The sequence below is a fragment of the Peromyscus maniculatus genome, chromosome 14 (genome assembly GCF_049852395.1).
Source record: "Peromyscus maniculatus bairdii isolate BWxNUB_F1_BW_parent chromosome 14, HU_Pman_BW_mat_3.1, whole genome shotgun sequence".
Lineage (NCBI taxonomy): Eukaryota > Metazoa > Chordata > Mammalia > Rodentia > Cricetidae > Peromyscus > Peromyscus maniculatus.
In genome coordinates this window covers 11672614-11691128 of record NC_134865.1, presented here as the reverse complement: position 1 = coordinate 11691128, position 18515 = coordinate 11672614, and the positions used below count along the sequence as shown (strand labels likewise).

General features: G+C 40.4%; 1 protein-coding gene across 3 annotated transcripts in view; it reads right to left on the bottom strand.

Moving 5' to 3' along the window:
• LOC102920034 (protein transport protein Sec23A-like) overlaps positions 1 to 8259 on the bottom strand; it is a 52654-nt gene extending 44395 nt beyond the window's left edge. The window contains exons 1-5 of one of the 3 annotated variants that reach the window (XM_076550602.1): positions 6599 to 8259; positions 5046 to 5291; positions 3337 to 3394; positions 2753 to 2839; positions 205 to 441 (exon numbers count right to left, since the gene is read on the bottom strand). In XM_076550602.1, the coding sequence (XP_076406717.1) occupies positions 205 to 441; positions 2753 to 2839; positions 3337 to 3394; positions 5046 to 5266 (603 nt within the window). In that variant the 5' untranslated portion in view covers positions 5267 to 5291; positions 6599 to 8259. Of the gene's footprint in view, positions 1 to 204; positions 442 to 2752; positions 2840 to 3336; positions 3395 to 5045; positions 5292 to 5781; positions 5849 to 6598 lie in introns of those variants that run through there. The other 2 variants (XM_076550601.1, XM_076550604.1) reach the window with 2 other exon arrangements.
• Between the last annotated feature and the right edge of the window lie 10256 nt (positions 8260 to 18515).

Below are 18515 nucleotides of genomic sequence, written 5' to 3'. Positions count from 1 at the left end.
GTTCAATCCCCAGCATCCACATGGCAGCTAACAACTGTCTGTAGCTCCAAGATCTGAACCCTTACACAGACATACATGCAAGCAAAACACCAATGTATATAAAATAAGAATAAATTATTTTTAGAAATACATGCATCTAGAAGGTATTTATTAACATACAATAATCCACAAAAGAATAGGTTGAGCATTCCCATTCTTACCCACCTGCAGTTGTTTGGCAGATAAATCCTTTGTTCCCCTGAAGACATAGCTTTTTGAAATGCCTTCACATCCAAGTTGATGAACATGGACAATTTTCCCAAAAGTAATAAGTCCAACCAAAGCTGTAGGTGGCAAAAGACTCAATGACATCTGCAAAGATTCCTTTAGAGCTTGTAAATCTTCATCTTCTATACAAGTATCAACCACATAGAGAAATATCAAAGGCATCTGGGGACCACGCTTGAAAAAAAAATGCAGTAAGGAAAGGACTTATAAAGGTATTAGCATTGTATAACAATATTCAAGACAGTCAACCAGGGACTAATTAAAACTGAAAACAGTGAAATATTAATATGTGCATGCAGTGGAATTCTAATAAAACCATTATAGAAATGAAACAGGTAATATCCGTAATCCTGGAGAGAGCTAAGACATAGCACTGAGTGAAAAAGGAAGTGTAAAGGGCTGACAGGGTGACTCTGCAGGTAAAAGCACTTGTGGCACAAGCCTGAGGACCTGAGTCCATCCCAAAACCCACAGTGGAAGGAGAATACTGACTTCGGGAAAACTCTCTTCTGACCTCCAAACACACACACACACACACACACACACACACACACACACACACACACACACACAAAGACATAGACACACACACAGAGAGAGACACACACACACAGACACACACGGGGGTGGGGCATGGCTTTGGTTTTCTATTTAATTACATGAAGTTTATTTTCTTGTAAGCATTTATTACTTTTCAAACTGAGTGTAGTAATGCACACCTGTGACCCCAGCACAGGACCACCAAGAGTTGAAGGCTATCTTCATCTACATAGGCAACGTGACATACATGAGACTTTGTCACAAATAATAATAATAATTTTAAAGTATTTCAAATAATAATTTAACAACTACAAAGTTCAGGCCAGGTACAGGAACACCTATGGCTTCAGCTATCGGGGAGATTTCACTTAGAACAACAAATTCAAGATTAGCTTTGCTGAATAAAAAAATAAATGAGATAATATTTTATTTTAAAATCATAAACCATGTACCAAGTTTTTGGTCAAAACTATATAGAATAAGTTGAATAGCATTCTACCAAAAACAGCACACAAGTAATATGTGTATTTCTACTTGAGTGAATTTCTGTAAGTATAGTCATTTTTTTTTTAATTATTTTTGTTCGTTTGGGTTTATTTCACTCTTTTGTTTTGTTTTGTTTTTCAAGATGGGGTTCTTTCTCTGTGTAGCTTTGATGCCTGTCCTGGAACTGGCTCTGTAGACCAGGCTGGCCTAGAACTCACAGAGATCTGCCTGCCTCTTCCTCCCAAGTGCTGGGATTAAAGGCGTGCGCCACCACCGCCAGACTTCATTTCACTTTTTAACCACATATCTGTGTGGATATGTGGAGGTTTAAAGCCTAGAACAGAGCATCAGATGCACTGGCGCTGCAATTACAGGCAATTTTAAACAAACGGACACAGGTGCAAGAGCACCAAGTCTCCTTAACCACCCAGTCAGCCCGGCAGTTATGGTTAAATAATTTTTAAAATAATAATAATAATAATGAAGGGCTGAAGAAATGGTTCAGCAGTTGAGAGTGCTGACTGCTCTTCCAATGGACCCAGGTTCAATTCCCAGCACCCACATAGCAGCTCACAACTGTAACTACAGTTCTAGGGGACCCAACACCCTTACACAGACATACATGCAAGCAAAACACCAATATACATAAAATAAAAAGAAAAAATTATTTAAAATAATAAGATAATGTTTATAAAAAAAATTACCTAAGCCTGGGATGACTTTTCAGAAAATCAAAACCTAGCCAGGTTTGGCAAATGTAGTAACTAGTTCTAGTGAACCACAATTCTGTTCCTGTACCACATTCAGATATTTTTTATTGGCCAGCCATAATGATGCACACCTTTAATCCAGGCACTATAGAGGCAGTCAGAGGCAGCCTGCTCTACACAGGGAGCTGCAGGTCAGCCAGGGCTTTAGAGACAGGCACTGTCTCAAAAATATATTTATACTTTTAAATTTCCACACCTTTTTTGATCTTTATTGTTTAGAGATATGTCTCATAAAGTCCAGGTGGACTCATAGACCAAGATGACCTTGAACCCCTGATCCTTCTGCTTCCATAAGCAAAGTTCTGTGATTACAGGCATGACCTAACCTGCCCAGCTCTCCACAATAAAATCCATAAGCAACAAGGGTATGTTCATTCATAAACTCCTGAACACACAGCAGAATTTAGTATTCTATTAACCAAATATATGTCAAGAGACCTCCAATTATAAAATGAAGCTGAAATGTTCTTCCTAACTGATCAAATCACACCATCCTACCCAGTATCTGAATAATCATCAAATAATTCCAGTCAGAAATTACCTTCATCAAATTGATCTTAATGTTTCTTAACTGTGAAATGCTCAATTCGATTTGTCAGGCCCTTAACAGGACCTCCATTTTCAGAATTATCCTGACATAAGTCCTTGTCACTTACAGCTTTCTTAAATACCTACTCTTATGTTCTTACCAGAACTACATATTCAATGCTTGAAAACTGGGGTAAAAGCTCAACAGGCTGACTCAGTTCAGATATCCCAGCATATGTAGGTGGAAACTGCAAACAGGAAAAAAAAGTTACCAAATTATTGCCAGAAATAAAGTTTTAAACTCAAAATTGTTTCCTCATCATTTAAATTTTTGTCTGCATTTTATGTTGTTGTTGTTGTTGTTTGTTTGTTTTTGAGACAGGGTCTTCTATGCAACCCTGGCTGTCCTGGAACTCACTATGTAGACCAGGCTGGTCTCATTTAATTATTAAAAAGATATTTTTCAGGCTGGTGAGATGACTTAGTGGCTAAGTGCTCTTGCTTCTAACCCTGACTACCTGAGTTTGACCCCTGGAGTCCATATGGTATAAGTAGAGAACTAAATCCCTCAAGTTTCCTCTGACCTACACATGCTCAACCTTGCATATGCACACCCACCAACACACAACCCATACATGGAATGAAAAGAAGGATTGTTGTGTTATAACCATTTTATCCTTTTTACATAAGCATTCCCCTACAGGACCAGCACTACAGCATTAGCATCTGTAGGAGATGTCCTTACCTGATTCCTTTGGTAACAAAAGTTGCAAGCCCAGAGTTTTGCTCGATAATCCACTTGACTGTTTTAAGAAAAAACAGATTAGTTAGGCAATGTTTCAGTTCAATTTTACAAGGACCTTAATTTAAATAAAATTAATTTCATTCAAAAACATGGAGTGAAATTGATGATCAAAGTGATTTGCTTTTTATTCCTGGGGACATGAGCCCAGGGCCTCACACATTAGACAAACATTTACCACTAAACTAAATTGTACCCCCGTTTTGTTTTGAGACAGGATCTTCCTAAAACATCCAGGCTGACCTAGAACCCACAACCCCTCAAGTCTTTAGAATTGTAGGCTTCTACTACCACACCCAGCTGAAAATACTACTTAAGTAGCAATAATAAAGATTAAAGGGCCAGCAAGATGGCTCACTGGGTCAAAGTGCTTGCCAAGAAAGCCTAACAACCTCAGTTTAATATCCAGAGCCATGTTAGGAGGAGAGAACTAACTTCCAAAAGTTGTTCTCTGACCTCCATAGTACCACACATGCATGCACACAAGCACATATACATGTACACACAAACACAAATTATTTGTTTTAATTACACAGACAAAAAAACAAAGAGAGCTATTTCTAGAGAAAGTGTTTGGAACAGCTACTTTAAAGCAGAGCCTTCCTGGGTATGCACGGTAGTACATTCTTGCAATCCCAACACTTGGGAGGCAGGTGCAGGAGGACTGTATGCAGCACGTTCGAGGCTAGTCTAGTCACATAACAAGTTCCAGGCCAGCCGGGGCTACACAGTGAGACTGTCTCACAAAACATAAATCAACAACAACAACGAAGATAATAACAAAGAAAACCAAAGGAGATCCTTCAAACTTGAAGAGCAGCCTGAAGGAAAGGAAGCCAATGACAGGAGAACACAGGCAGAATGCTATATGAAGAATTAACAAACACTTGCAAAGTGCCAGGTGTAAGTTTAGTTGGTATGCTCAAGGCTCAGAGAAAAGCTGGGAAGATGTGACATTGATAGGAAAGACTGGGTAAGCCTATAATCCCAGCATCAGCAAACACCAAGTAAAAGTCAGAGAATCCACAGCGCTCTGGAGGTAGAACTGACTGCATTCACTAACAAACTAGATGGGAGGAAAGGCAGAAGAAAGGGAAATTTAAAAAATGTTTCCTGAGATCTTGCCTTAGGAATAATAGCACCTTTTGAATACCACCCCAACTCATTTATGACTTTTCCAAGTCATAAGATAGGTTCATACACAGCCAGTACCATTAATAGGATATAATACTTTTTATAATGACATTTGTATCTGGTCTCTTCACTTTACTAATTCATTGTAAGTAGAATACTAAAACTTAAGCTCTTGGGATTCCTAGACTACAACCGTAAACAGAAAAAGCAGAATTCTTTACATAAATGAATAAGAAACCATTTATTTTCCTTTTCTTTTTGTTGAGAAGATGTCATGTAGCCCAGCTTGGCTTTGAATCTGCTATGCAGCTGAAAATAATCTTGAATTTCTGATTGCCCTGCCTCTACTCTCTGAGTGCTGAGATCTCAGGTGTGTGCTGGTTTATGTGAAGCAGGGGACTGACCCCAGGACTTTGTGTGTGCTAGGTGAGTACTCTACCAACTGAGCTAACCCCTCAGCACAAATTACAGTTCTGAACTATATTACCACAGTACTTCCTCCCATGTATTTTGATTACCATAAAGGATTCAAAACTGCTCGGCAAGTTGTCCTGCTGCACAGGACAGGCTCGTATTGAATGGGTGGTAAGTCGGGTCTCTCCTTTAGAGGTGTAAACAGGGCTGCCACCGGAACAACCATTCTTGTAGCTTCCAGCCGACTAGATGGCCAAACATTCCAACTGAACCGGACCCCATCTCGTTCTTCATTTTGTTCGATAAATTCCAAATAGGTTGTCATTGTAGTGCTTGATTCTTATCTCTGTCTGAAACATACATTAAAAGATAAAAATCTAGAAGCATCATAAGAAACTCAAAGTAAATATGTTTTTCTACCTTCAGCAAAATTAACACATTAAAAATTATGACCAAATTAAAATATAGTAACTCCACTCATAATCATAATGGCTCTACAAAGCCTAATGCTCAGAGGCTTAGTAAGAGGAAAGGATTGTAGAGGAAAGGGGCTGGCTAAAGAAACCCACCCTGACCCTGGAGCCCAGAACTAGTTTAATAAACACAGCCTAGACCTGAGACCTGAGCCAGAGAAAGAAACACTTTATCCCTGAACCCAGAACCAAAGAAACATGCCCTGACTCTGAAACCAGTGCCAAAGAAGCTCTCTTTGTCCTTGGAATCAGAGAAAGTGAAAGAAATATGCCCTAACATTAGAATTAGACAAAAAGCTAAGAAAGGCCAGTAAAAGAAACAGTTTGGCTCTGAGGTCAGAGCCATCTCTGCCCCTGACCAACTGACCAGTGAAGCAGACTCTGCCTCTGACCAACTGACTGACCAGTGAAATGAACTCTGCCCCTGACCAACTGACCAGAGAAACCAACCAATCACAGAGCAGGAAACCAACCAATCCCTAAGCACTCTGACCCTGGAACCCAGAACCAGGGAAAGAAACACAGCCTGGATCTGGGACCTGAGTCAGAGAAAGAAACACTTTATCCCTGAACCCAGAACCAAAGAAACATGCCCTGACTCAGCAACCATGTCAAAGAAACACTCTTTTGCCAGAGTCCAGTTCTTCCCAGACTGGCTCTGACCGGAAATGGCAGCCCCTTGTCTCATGACATGCCATAAATGTACATAATAAAATGAGAAAGAAGAAAAGGCAATGCCCACTGGCTTTTTTGTATCTACTACCCTATTGCACCTGGAGAAGCATCAAAATGTCACAAAAGTGACCAAAACTATTATTTTAGGTTCTCTGTCAGCCACCATGTGGTTTAGCTGAAATTAGAGGCTCCTGACAATCGAGGACAACCAGAAGGAAGTGGATGCAGAGCACACTTCCGCACTGCTGCAGAGCTGATTTCTCTCCTTTAGGATTGAGATGCACTGGGAACTCAATCTCCAGAGTCAGTTTCTTTAACTCATGGGTAGAAACTTAGGGGAAAAAAAACATTCCCAAATTTCCAATATCCTTTAAAGACAAATTTCGTGGACTGTCTCTGCAATCCAGAATTCCCAAAGCACCAGTGACTCTCCAGAAATGTGTGCCATACCGTAATCATGGGTAATGGCTGCAAAGGAAACACAGTAACAGTGATTTCACAGAGCAAACCTTCAGCTTCTTTCTCCCCTGTGGACACACCCAGGGTTCATGGGGTTGCCAGGCATCCAAACAGGTTAGGTATCACCTCGACGTGCTTGCTTTCCAGAACTCTGTGACATGCACACTGCCTGCTGAGTGTCTGGAAGGAGATGAGTCAGAGAACAATGAAACAATTCCAGGTGTCTACACATTCTGTCAAAGTGAACAATGCAAAGTGTTTGTCAGTACCATTTCTCTAACACCAAAAGAAAAAACAAGATTTTGAAATCTCCTTTTGGTCTAGAACACTCGACTGCCACTCCTTGCATAATAACCAAGGACAATTGCATATCAACACTGCCTCATGTCATTTGAAGGAAATCATTGAGAGAAACGTGGCTTAGTGACCTTGACCCTTCATGCCTCCAAAATTAATATTTTACATTTAAAAGATAGTCTGGAGATCTTCATCTCAGTCACTACTCATTCCTAGTTGAAGAATGAACTGATAGGTGTGGTAGTTTAAATGAAAATGGTCCCCATAGGTACATATATTTTCAGGCTTAGTCCCCAGTTGATGAACTATTTGGAGAAGATTAGGAGGTGTGGCCTTGTCAGAGAAGGTGTGTCACTGGGGGTTGGCTTTGAGGTTTCAAAAGCCCAAGCCAGGCCCAGTGTCACTCTCTCTGCCTGCTTCCCGCTAATCAGAATAGCTCTCAGCTACTTCTCCAGCACCATGTCTGCCTATGTACCACCATGCTTCCTGCTGTGATGATAATGGACTGACCATCTGAAACTGTATGCCAGCCCTCAATTCAATGTTTTCTTTTATAAGAGTTGCCCTAGTCATGGTGTCTCTTCACAGCATGTGAACAGTGACTAAGACATTATCTAAGTGCATAGTTTGGACATATGTACATACACATGGAATCACCACTATAATCTCTCATCATGATATAGGAAAATTTGTGGATGTCTTTGAGAGGGATGAAGTTTTTCAACACTCGGGTGGGCTTTAACTCAGGAGTTAGGGTGCCGTGTGCTCAGGTCACACAAAATTTCTTCTGAGTCTGTGGCTTCAGGGTGTCTTGAGAATTCAAAGAAGGAAATTCACAGACAGAGAAGATGAGTATTAAAGAGATTTTTTTGATTCATAACTGAGAGCTAAAGAGGGGAAGAGATACTTTAGATTTATAGCAAGAGGGGTCCCCAGGGCTTGGGTACCGTCAAGGTGCTGTTCTCGGAGTCTTTTAAAGGACTTATGGCAGAAACTGGGGCAAGGTTTGGGAAAGGGAGTAAACTGGTTAGTCCATTGGTCCAACTCTGCGGTGTCCAGGTGCCTTCTCTAGGATTTGGTCCTCACCTATAACATCCAGGCAAAGGTAAGAGATAGTGAGCAACCAGGAATCAGAAGACTCTTTGGCATCCCTGGCCTCCAGCAAGAGCTTTACTGAACATGCTGGTGTTGACTGGGAAGGGGTGGATCCCTGTCCTTGCTCCTGGCTTAGTCACTCATTTCTCTTCATATTGCTTCTTCCTGAGCTTCCATGGTTCTCCTTTCCCAAACCTAAGCAACTATTGTTCTGCCTTCTGTCATGTGAGTGGAGTTTACATTTTTACAAATTTTATCTCTGTAGTATATAGTTTGTAGCTTGTTTCTTTCACACAGCATAGTTGTGTCAAGGTTCATCCATATTGTTATGCCATAGTATTTTATTTCTCAGTTGTATTCCACTGCATAATCCCACCTCTGCACTGGGAATCAAATCCAGGACCTCCAACATTCTGAGCAAGCACTCTACTACTGACATACATCCCCAGTATGAGCTATGACACAATGTCTTTATCTAATCACCTCTTAATGAATATCTGAGTTATTTCTAGTTTGGGGTATTACAAAGAAGGTTGTTAAGATCATTGATGTACATATTGGTGTTTATACATAAGCATTTTATCCTCTTGAATAAATAAATACATAGATGCAAAGTGGTATAGGCAATGTGTAAAATTATGTTTAACATTTACACAAACTACAAAGCTATTTTCCAAAGTGGTTATTGATGGGAATATCTTTCTGTATGTTGTGAATATATGTTGCTCTGACTGGTTGATAAATAAAGCTGTTTGGCCTATGGCAAGGCAGCTTAGAGGCAGGCAGGAAATACAGATAGACAGGAAGAGAAAAAAGAGCAGAGGAGACACTTCCAGCCGCCGCCATTAGAAGCAAGATGTAAAAGTACCGGTAAGCCACAAGCCATGTGGCAAAGTATAGATTTATAGAAATGGGTTAAATTAAGATATAAGAACTAGATATCAAGAGGCTTGCCATGGCCATAGTTTAAAAATAATATTAGCCTCTGTGTGTTTACTTGGGTCTGAGCGTCCGTGGACAGGGGGACACAGGAAAATTCCAGCTACAGTTTACGTTCCCGTTATACATGTGAGAATTTTAGTGCCTCCAAATCTTAGCCAACTCTTGATAGTATCTTTTAAACTTTAGGCATTCTAAAGGTGTGTAGTAATATCTCCTTGTAGTTTTAATTTGCAGGTCTTCAATTATTAATGATATTGAGCATATTTTCAGGTGTTTATATGCTACCTCCATGTGTTTGTGGTTATGTCTCTTTAAAATCTTTGGCCTGTTTCTAAGTTGAACTGTTCATTCTTCATCAAGTTTATGCTCTGAAAATATTTTCTTCCAGCATATGGTTTATATTTTCATTCTCTTATATTGTCTTTTGAAGAATAAAAGTTTTTCATTTTAAGGAAGTCCAATTTTAAAAGTTTTTGTTTTGTTGTTTCACATTTGTTAAGACTTTATTAATTTTATATTTGTATTAAATATATGATCCATCTTAAATTAATGTTCATATATGGAACAGATAGTGATCAAAGTATCTTGAGTTTAGATGACTGATAGATAAATGATAGAAGATGATAGATAGGTAGATAGATAGATAAATAGATAGATAGGTAGGTAGATAGATAGATAGATAGATAGATAGATAGATAGATAGATAGATAGATAGATAGATAGATACATGATAGATAGCCAGCCATATCTAATTTGACCTAAAGCCCACTCAATTGGAGAGAACTTGTGTGTGATAAACCAAGCCAAGAACCCATCATGGCTGGAGAGATCACAGGCCCTAGAAGAGAACCTACTACTGCCATATTGCCAAAGTGATACAGCTTCCAGCTGCCTTCTAGACAGTTATTCTTGTATGTACTAGTTAAGTGCAGCTCTCACATCTCCTCAAAGAAGCTTATTTTCACAGCAGATAGAGACCATGTGAGAGACACACAACTGATCAAAATGCAGAGATCATGAGGTGCCCAGCCACAAAAGGGAACTCTACAACAAGCCTCCTAACCTAAGGCTCAGAGAGCAGTTCAGAAAGCGGGGAATATTTCAGAAGCCTGAGGAACAGGTGACTGCTGCATGATAGTTTCTTCTGGAAAGAACAGGGATGTTGTGTCCATGAACTCTCAAGAGTATTGTTGCCAGTATAAGACCTGCAAAGACAACACCAATTGACATGCCAACATGGATGGAGGAAAAGTGCTGAGAGCAGAAAAAACAGTCTCCTCCCTTCCCCCAGGGACAATACCCCAATCTTAGGCAACATTAATTGGACACAGTGGATTGTACATATACACTTAGATGTGTACAAAGATTATATAGATACCATAAAAACATATATAGAAGAGGTCATTGGGGCTGGAAGGGTGGTACAGAGGTTATGGGTACTGATGGTCTTGCAGAGGGCCCAAGTGTAATTCCCAGCACACACCTGGTGGCTCACAACTATCTGTATCTCCAGTCCCAGAGGATCTGGTACCCTCCTATGACCTCTATGGGCACTGCCTGCTGTGGTGCATAGACATACATGTAAGTAAAACACACACATAAAATAAAAGTATTTTTTAAAGGAGGTTGTGGTAGTTTGAATGTAATTGCTCCCCCATAAACTCATAGGGAATGGCACTATTGAGGTGTGGCTTTGTTAGAGCAGGTCTGACCTTGTTGGAGGAAGTATGTCACTTTAAGGTGTGGGTTTTGAGGTCTTCTATACCCAATGTCTCAGTTCACTTCCTGTTGCCTGCAGATCAAGATGTAGGATTCTCAGTTCCTTTTCCAGTACCATGTCTGCCTGCATGCCATCATCCCCCACCATGATGATAATGGATTAAACCTCTGAAACTGTAAGCCACCCCATTAAGTGTTTTTCTTTATAAGAGTTGCTGTAGTCATAGTGACTCTTCACAGCAATAGAAACCCTCACTAAGACAGAGGTCATTAGTTCAAGAGAGGATGGTTGGGTGAACATGGGAGGAATTAGAGAGGAAGAAGGAACTGTAAAAAGATGGAAATACAGCATACTCATGTATCAAAAAATAGTGATTGCATAAATGTGGATATACTTCTGACCTCTATTCTATTTCATTCATTTATTCTTTATTAGTGTATATTGGTAGACTAAAATAATGGATTTTTATAAGATCTTCAAGCATGCATATAATGTACTTTAGCCATATCCATCCCACCCATTACACTCTGCTGTCCCCTTGCCCTGCCCATTTCCCAAATAGGCCCCGTGTTGGTTGTTTTTCATCAATTGGACACAAGCTGGAGTTATTGGGGAAGAGGAAACTTCAACTGAGAAAATGCCCCCATCAGACTGGATAACTGTGGGGCAAGTCTGTGGGGCATTTTTTTTGACTGATGATTTGTGTGGAAGATCCCATCCCAAGGTGGGTGGTGCCTAGACAGGTGAACCTGGGGAAGAAAACAAACTGAGCAGGTCAGGATGGGCAAGCTAGTATGCAGTGTTCTCCATGGTCCCTGCTTCAGTTCCTGCCTTGAGTTCTTGCCTTTGCTTTTTCTTCTGATGGACTACTGTCTGTAAGCCAAACATACCCTTTCCTCCCCTAGTTGTTTTGATCATGGTGTTGATGTTTTATCACAGAAACAGAAACCAAACTAAGACATCCCTCATCTGCTTTTGTATCTTCTTTTGAAATCTAGATTCTGTATATGAGAGAAAATATTTATCTTTCTGACAACAATGATTGGATCAAATTTGCTTAATATAGCTCTTTAGTTCTATGCATTTTCCTGCAAATAAAATAATTGTATGCTTCCTTACAACTGAATAAAATTCAATTGTGGTTCATTGCTCTTTGTTTCCTGCCTGGGAATATAATGTAACCAGCCTTCTCACACTTCTGCTGGCATGCTTCTCAGCCATGGTGGACTGTATCCTTTCTTTATGTATTTCATCTATATGGATGTTTTGTCTGCATATATGCACACAAGAAAAGGGCATGAGATCCCATGGGTCTACAGCTATAAATGGTTGTGAGCCACCATGAACTCATGACCTCTGGAGGAGCAGCCAGTGCTCTTGACCTCTGAGTCATCTCTCCAGTCCCTGTAGCTTGAACAGTAAACTATAATGAACCCTCTTCCTCAAAGTTGCTTCTGTCAAGCACTTTTGTCACAGCCTTGAAGAAGTAACTAATACAGGATTATTACAGAATTATAGGGCTACCATTAGCATTTATCTAATTTAGCAAACACCTAAAGATTTCTTAACACTTAGAAGAGATTTAACATTTTCTAACAAGACAGAATAATTTTCTACTTCTTACTCTTAATTATCATCACTATCTCTATTGGAAAGATTCTCTTAACTAGACAGGAAGTACACAAATAATTTCTAAAGTTCAGAGCTTATAGTCAGCTTTGATAGTTCTGAGAGTTCTTTTGAAAGGAGAATCTATTTCTTTAGTGGATTTCTTAACTCTGGGATTTAGTGAGTTCTGTTGCTAAACAGTAAGTACGATATGCATTCCAGATATTCTATAAAAACTCTATTAAGAGCTATTTCAGTTTACAGCAAACCCAAAAGAAAGAAAAGAGGTGGGGGGGAAACCTTGTAAGGAATATTCTGTTTCTGAATTGTTTAGCTAGTCATTCCATAACAGGTCAATTTCCCAACAGGAGAAGATAGCTGTCTAAATTGGATTCGGGTTCCAGACCTGCAGCTTTCAGCAGGTCTGAAAACACTGCTGAAACTTAGTTACAATTGTCTCAAACTCCTCAGCAGTCTGGAAGCCTCTTTATTCTTCTACTATCCCCGGACTGCAAAATGGAACCTTAATATCAAGAGCTTTATTTTAGCTGCTTTTCACACTCACAGTTTTTTATTAGCCCAATATTTCTTAGCAAGATTCAAGAACATAGATGTTCTTTCATGAAACATATCCTTTATTAGCTTACTTTGAGGAAGAGCATTTTCATAATTTAGTATTTTCACTTCATTAGCTTTAACTCCTGATGTAATTGTTGTTAGCAGCTTTGATATTTAGCATTGATTTCTTATAAGGAACTTTCAGATGAAGCAACTCTATTTTTTAAGACAGCTAGATTTTCTGAAGTTTGTTCCCATCTATAAAGCAGTCATTTATTTTTGAATGCCTGTTTCCTTGTCTCCTTATTAGATTTGCAAAGGAATCACTCATTGCAGGCTGTTTGTTCAAAAGTTAAAGAACTTTTTTAATTTCCCATATGTTTCTTCTAAAACAATGTTCAGTGTATGAACTGCTTTCCTTTGCTTTCTTAAGGATTTTAAAATGGCTTTTTGACAGTTTCTAGTTAGAGGCTGTCCCTTTACCCAAATTCATCACTTCAGGATGAGGGTGAAATTCCTGTTGAACTACCACAAAGCTCTTAGCAAAAATTCTTGCACAGCTATTAGGAAAATAAGGTATTCTTTTAAAGGCTGTATTTTAAGTTTACTATGAACATATTTTCGAGGTGGAAAGTTTTTCAAGGCAATGTCGCCATCTTTGGTGGAAAAACTACCTTTCCCAGAATGCACTTCTCTTACAACAGTCCATTGTTACAAGCTAGCTTTTGTACTTCATTTCCCTATAGTTCCTTTTGGGTATGAAAGTCAACTTCTAGTTCTCTTTTACCGGGCTTATAGTCAAAGTTCTTGCCTGGGAGGTTTGAACCAAGCGTTTTATGTTTTCAGTTATGGGACATTGGGAGATCTCTGTTCTGAGCTAGCTTCAACAGGTGTCTCTCCATCTGACACCGGCCGGGGATCAGAACGGTACCTGCCTCATTAGCATATATTGAAGTATCCTTTCACCAACTTTCCTCAGGGCTTGTGTTTGCCTTAGCCAGTCAGTGAAAAACAAAAGCATTTACAACAGAGCTTTAGATTCTTTAGAGAGTCCTTTACTGATAGATGTTTATCTCATTTTGCTTGTTCCTTCCCCCAACACACACACACCAGGTGCAGAGCTTCAGATACCTCAGGCTGTGGCTCAGTTCCTCTGCTAGCTGCCTCTGGAGATAGGGGCTCCCCCCCCCCCAATCTGCCTCAAACTGTAGCAGCTTTCCTCAGGTGATACATTTTCTGGGGAGGAATCAGTCCCTTCTCCGTTTCTTCTTCAGAGAGTCTTTCTCCCCAACAGTTCCCAGTTTGGTCTCAGTTTATTCCCTCTGCACCAGAAACAGTTTCCAACACTGCAATGGCAGCTTTCCCTGCTACTGAAGGAGATTTTAGTCCATCTCTATCTTCAGGGTCTGTGTGGTTTGCATACAGACTGAAAATCAAGCTTTTGCTTTTTTAATAAGGGAGGGTTTTGCCATCTCTCAGCTGGCATTAGGACAGGTACTTTCCTAATCAGGCCTTCACCTGGCCCAGTTCCCCAGTAGATTGTTTTCATTTGCCCCTGCTCTCAGACAGAGCTTATTACCAGAGGCAATCACCCCTTAGGACTATACTCCCTCATCTCACCAGGAGTCAGTGGAAACAAAGCTTTTCTCAGAAAGATGCTTTCTCTGATGAAAAAGAACTTTATTCCTGGTTTGTTCTCCGTTCTGCCCTGGCTGGGCTCTTTCCCCAGACAGCATTCTGACTCAGCAGCACAATAAATGAATAGTCCCAGAAATCCACAAGGATGACTCCACCTTACACTACTAGCAATAGTGGAGGTGCCTGAACTGGCTATCTCCTGTAATCAGATTGGTGAATACCCTAACCATCTTCAACAGAGTCTTCATCCAGTAACTGATGACAACAGATGCAGAGATCCACAGCCAAACACCAGGCCAAGCTCCAGGAGTTCAGTTGAAGAGACAGAAGAGGGATTCTATGAGAAAGGGGTATCAAGATCATGATGGGGAAACCCACAGAGACAACCAAACCAAACTAGTGGGAACTCATGAACTTTAGACCAACAGCTGTGGAGCCTCCATGGGACTGGACTAGGCCCTCTGCATAAACGAGACAATTGTGTAGCTTGATCTGCTTAAGGGGCCCCTGGCAGTGGGATCAGGATCTATCCCTGGTGCATGAGCTGGCTTTTTGGAGCCCAGTGCCTATGGTGGGAAATCTTACACAGCCTTGGTTCAGGGAGAGGGGCTTGGACCTGCCTCAACTGAATGTACCAGGCTCTGCTGACTCCCCATGAGAGTCCTTGCCTTGGAAGATGTGGCAATGGGGGTGTGGTGATATTTTATTTGTACTGAAATGTGATTTTATCTGTATGTTAATAAATAAAGTTTGCCTGAAGATCAGAGGTCACATAGGAGCCAAAAGCAAAAGTCAGGTGGGTGGTAGCACACGCCCTTAATCCCGATCACATGGCAGGCAGAGTCTCTGTGTGGTCAAGAACACAGCCAAGCATGGTGACACAAGCCTTTAATCCCAGTACCAATCATAGAGACCTGGAGGTCTGTATAGACAGGTCTGTGACGAGGAAGTCATGTGACTGGTCTTACAGCCAATGAGAAGGCAGAACAGAAAGGCAATGAAAACACAAGTCAGACAGGAAGAAGCTCTCTCTGGGGAAGCTACTGCTGGTGGTAAGCTAAAGCTAGTCATAGCTATTGCTCTGATCTCTTTGGCTATTACCTCTATATTTGACTCTGTGGGTTTTTTTTTTGTTGTTGTTGTTGTTGTTTTGAGACAGGGTTTCTCTGTGTAGCTTTGCGCCTTTCCTGGAACTCACTCTATAGACCAGGCTGGCCTCAAACTCACAGAGATCTGCCTGCTTCTGCCTCCCGAGTGCTGGTATTAAAGGCCCCCACCGCCCGGCAACTCTGTGTTTCTTATTTACTAAGACTGTTTAGAATTTAATCTACAAATGGCACCAGAACGTGAGGCAAGAATTTCCACCTAAAACCTGAGAAATAGGTTCTAAAATGGAGCTAAAAACAGCTTCCTAGTTTGCTGTGGGATGGTCTGAATGTCAAATGCTCTGATTGGTCAATAAATAAAACACTGATTGGCCAATGGCCAGGCAGGAAGTATAGGCGGGACTAACAGGGAGGAGAAAGGAGGGAACAGGAAGACAGAGGGAGTCACTGCCAGCCGCCGCCACAACAAGAAGCATGTGAAGACGCCGGTAAGCCAAAAGCCACATGGCAAGGTACAGATTTATGGAAATAGATTAATTTAAGATATAAATTAAGAATTAAGAACAGTTAGCAAGAAGCCTGCCATGGCCATACAGTTTGTAAGCAATATAAGTCTCTGTGTTTACTTGGTCAGGTCTGAGTGGCTGTGGGACTGGCAGGTGATAGAGATTTGTTCTGACTGTGGGCAAGGCAGGAAAACTCTAGATACACTAGATGTCTCTCTGAAGTTAGTGGCAGCTTGAGCTACTACTCTATGGTGGGTTCATGGCGTGCAGGCTTGACCTACACCACCTTACACAGAGGTATCTCCAAGCTGTGCACTATGCTACCTGGTGGATATAGTTCTTGTTAGTTAAAAAATAAAAAAAAAAAATTTAAAAGGTTGAGAGATTTTTCTGTCCCATATCTGAGCCCTCTGGTGTGGGACAGAGAAAAACCAATATTTTTATTTAAAGCAGGTTGATTATAAATGTAATCTCTTTCTAAAGAAAAAAGGGGATATAAATATGATAGGATAAATAGTAACAACTTGTTTAAAAATGTTTTACATTGCTATGAATTTTAGTTTATTGATACAAGTTTAAACTTAATTTTGTTAGACTGTATATATATTTCTACTCTTGTTTGAGATATTATGTTTATGTAACTCATTTAGATTGTAATGGATAATTAAGAAATACAAATTAATAACTAGTCTTCTATGATAATCAAACTTATAGTCATGTTAGTTTAGTTTTCTAGGTATATATAGATATATAGACAGCTAGGTAGTCTTCAAACACTTCAAAGACCTATAGAATATAGCATTTAAAATATTTTAAAAATTTAGACTTTCTGGACAGTGAGACATGTCTGCTCCTGGCAGCACCATTTACTTCAGAGAAGAGGATAGGCATCAAAGACACTCTATATGGAGTTTATCTTCTTCTTGGCTAAAATAGCCATTTGGGCAAGAAACTGTTCTTGCCTGGACTGCTTGATTGACTAGAGGAAGGTGACTACTGAACTTTGCTTCGCAGAGGAACTGCCAGACATTCTACAGGACACAGAGGGAAGTGACTGAGAGACTCTAGGCCTGTGGGCTGAAGACAGATACCCCAACTTTACAGATGAACTTTGGATGACTATCTAGGCTTCCAGGGGTCTCTGTCTCTCACAAGACTCCCGAAAGTTGCTTGTGTCTTCCTGTTTCTCAGGTAATATTATATCATTCTGAGGTCTTTGATGTAGTTGAAGACTAGATAGTTATAATTTCCTTAGTTATGATCAAAGATAAGTTAGATATAAAACCTTAGACTCACAAATACAATATAGACAGGATATCTTCTTTAATTTTGCCAAATACAAATAGACTAGATATTATAACTATAATTCTCTCTTGATAATTGGTTTTTTATATGTAATTTTACTATGTTAAAGTTAAAACCTTCCTTTTTGAAAAAAAGAAAAGGGGAAGTACTGGGGATGTCTTTCTATATGCTGTGAATGTGTTGCTCTGATTGATTGATAAATAAAACACTGATTGGCCAGTAGCCACCAGGCAGTATAGTATAGGCAGGACAAGCAGAGAGGAGAATTCTGGGAGGTGGAAGGCTTAGTCAGGAGACACTGCCAACTGCTGCCACCATGAGAAGTAAGATGTAAAGTAGTGATAAGCCACAAGCCATGTGGCAACTTATAGATTAATAGAAATGGGTTAATTTAAGATACAAGAACTAGATAGCAAGAAGCCTGCACCATTAGGCCAACCAGTTTAAACACTATAAGCATCTGTGTTTATTTGGGTCTGAGTGGCTGCAGGCCCAGACAAGACTGGAGAAAATTTCAGCTACATTGGGGGGGGGGGGGGCGGTTGCGGGGAGAAGGCTGGGAGAAGGGAAAGGGGAAGAGAGGGGAATCTGTGGTTGGTATGTAAAATGAACAGAAAATTTCTTAATAATAATTTTTTTTTAATGAATAGAAGAATACACCTGATGCTATTCAGGACATCTATGCTAATGAGGTTTAACTAGAGGTTTTGTTGGTGGTGTGTGTGACTGGGAATTGAACCCAAGAAATTGCCTTGCTGAGCTTTTTTTTTTAACTTTGCACTGATGCTCTAATGAAATGAGACCTTTGGAAACCTTGGCAGGGGACAAATGTATTTTACCTGCGGGACAGGTAGGCCTGCCTAGAGACTAGAAAACAGACTGTAGCAATAGTAGATAGAACCTCCCAAAATCCTATTCCTGGAGTTAATGGACATGTTAGATTGTATGGCAGAGTAATGAAGGTTGAAGTCAGATGACCTAGAAATAGGGAGTGATCCCAGATCATCCGGCGGCTGCAGCGTAACCACAATTTTAAAGTGGACGTGACAAGGGAAGCAGGAGCAAAGGTGCTCCCCTGCTGTGCTCCACTGCTGTGCTCCACTGCTGTGCTCCACTGCTGTGCTCTGCTGTGCTCCACTGCGGTGCTCCACTGTGCTCCCCTGCTGTGCTCTGCTCCACTGCTGTGCTCCAC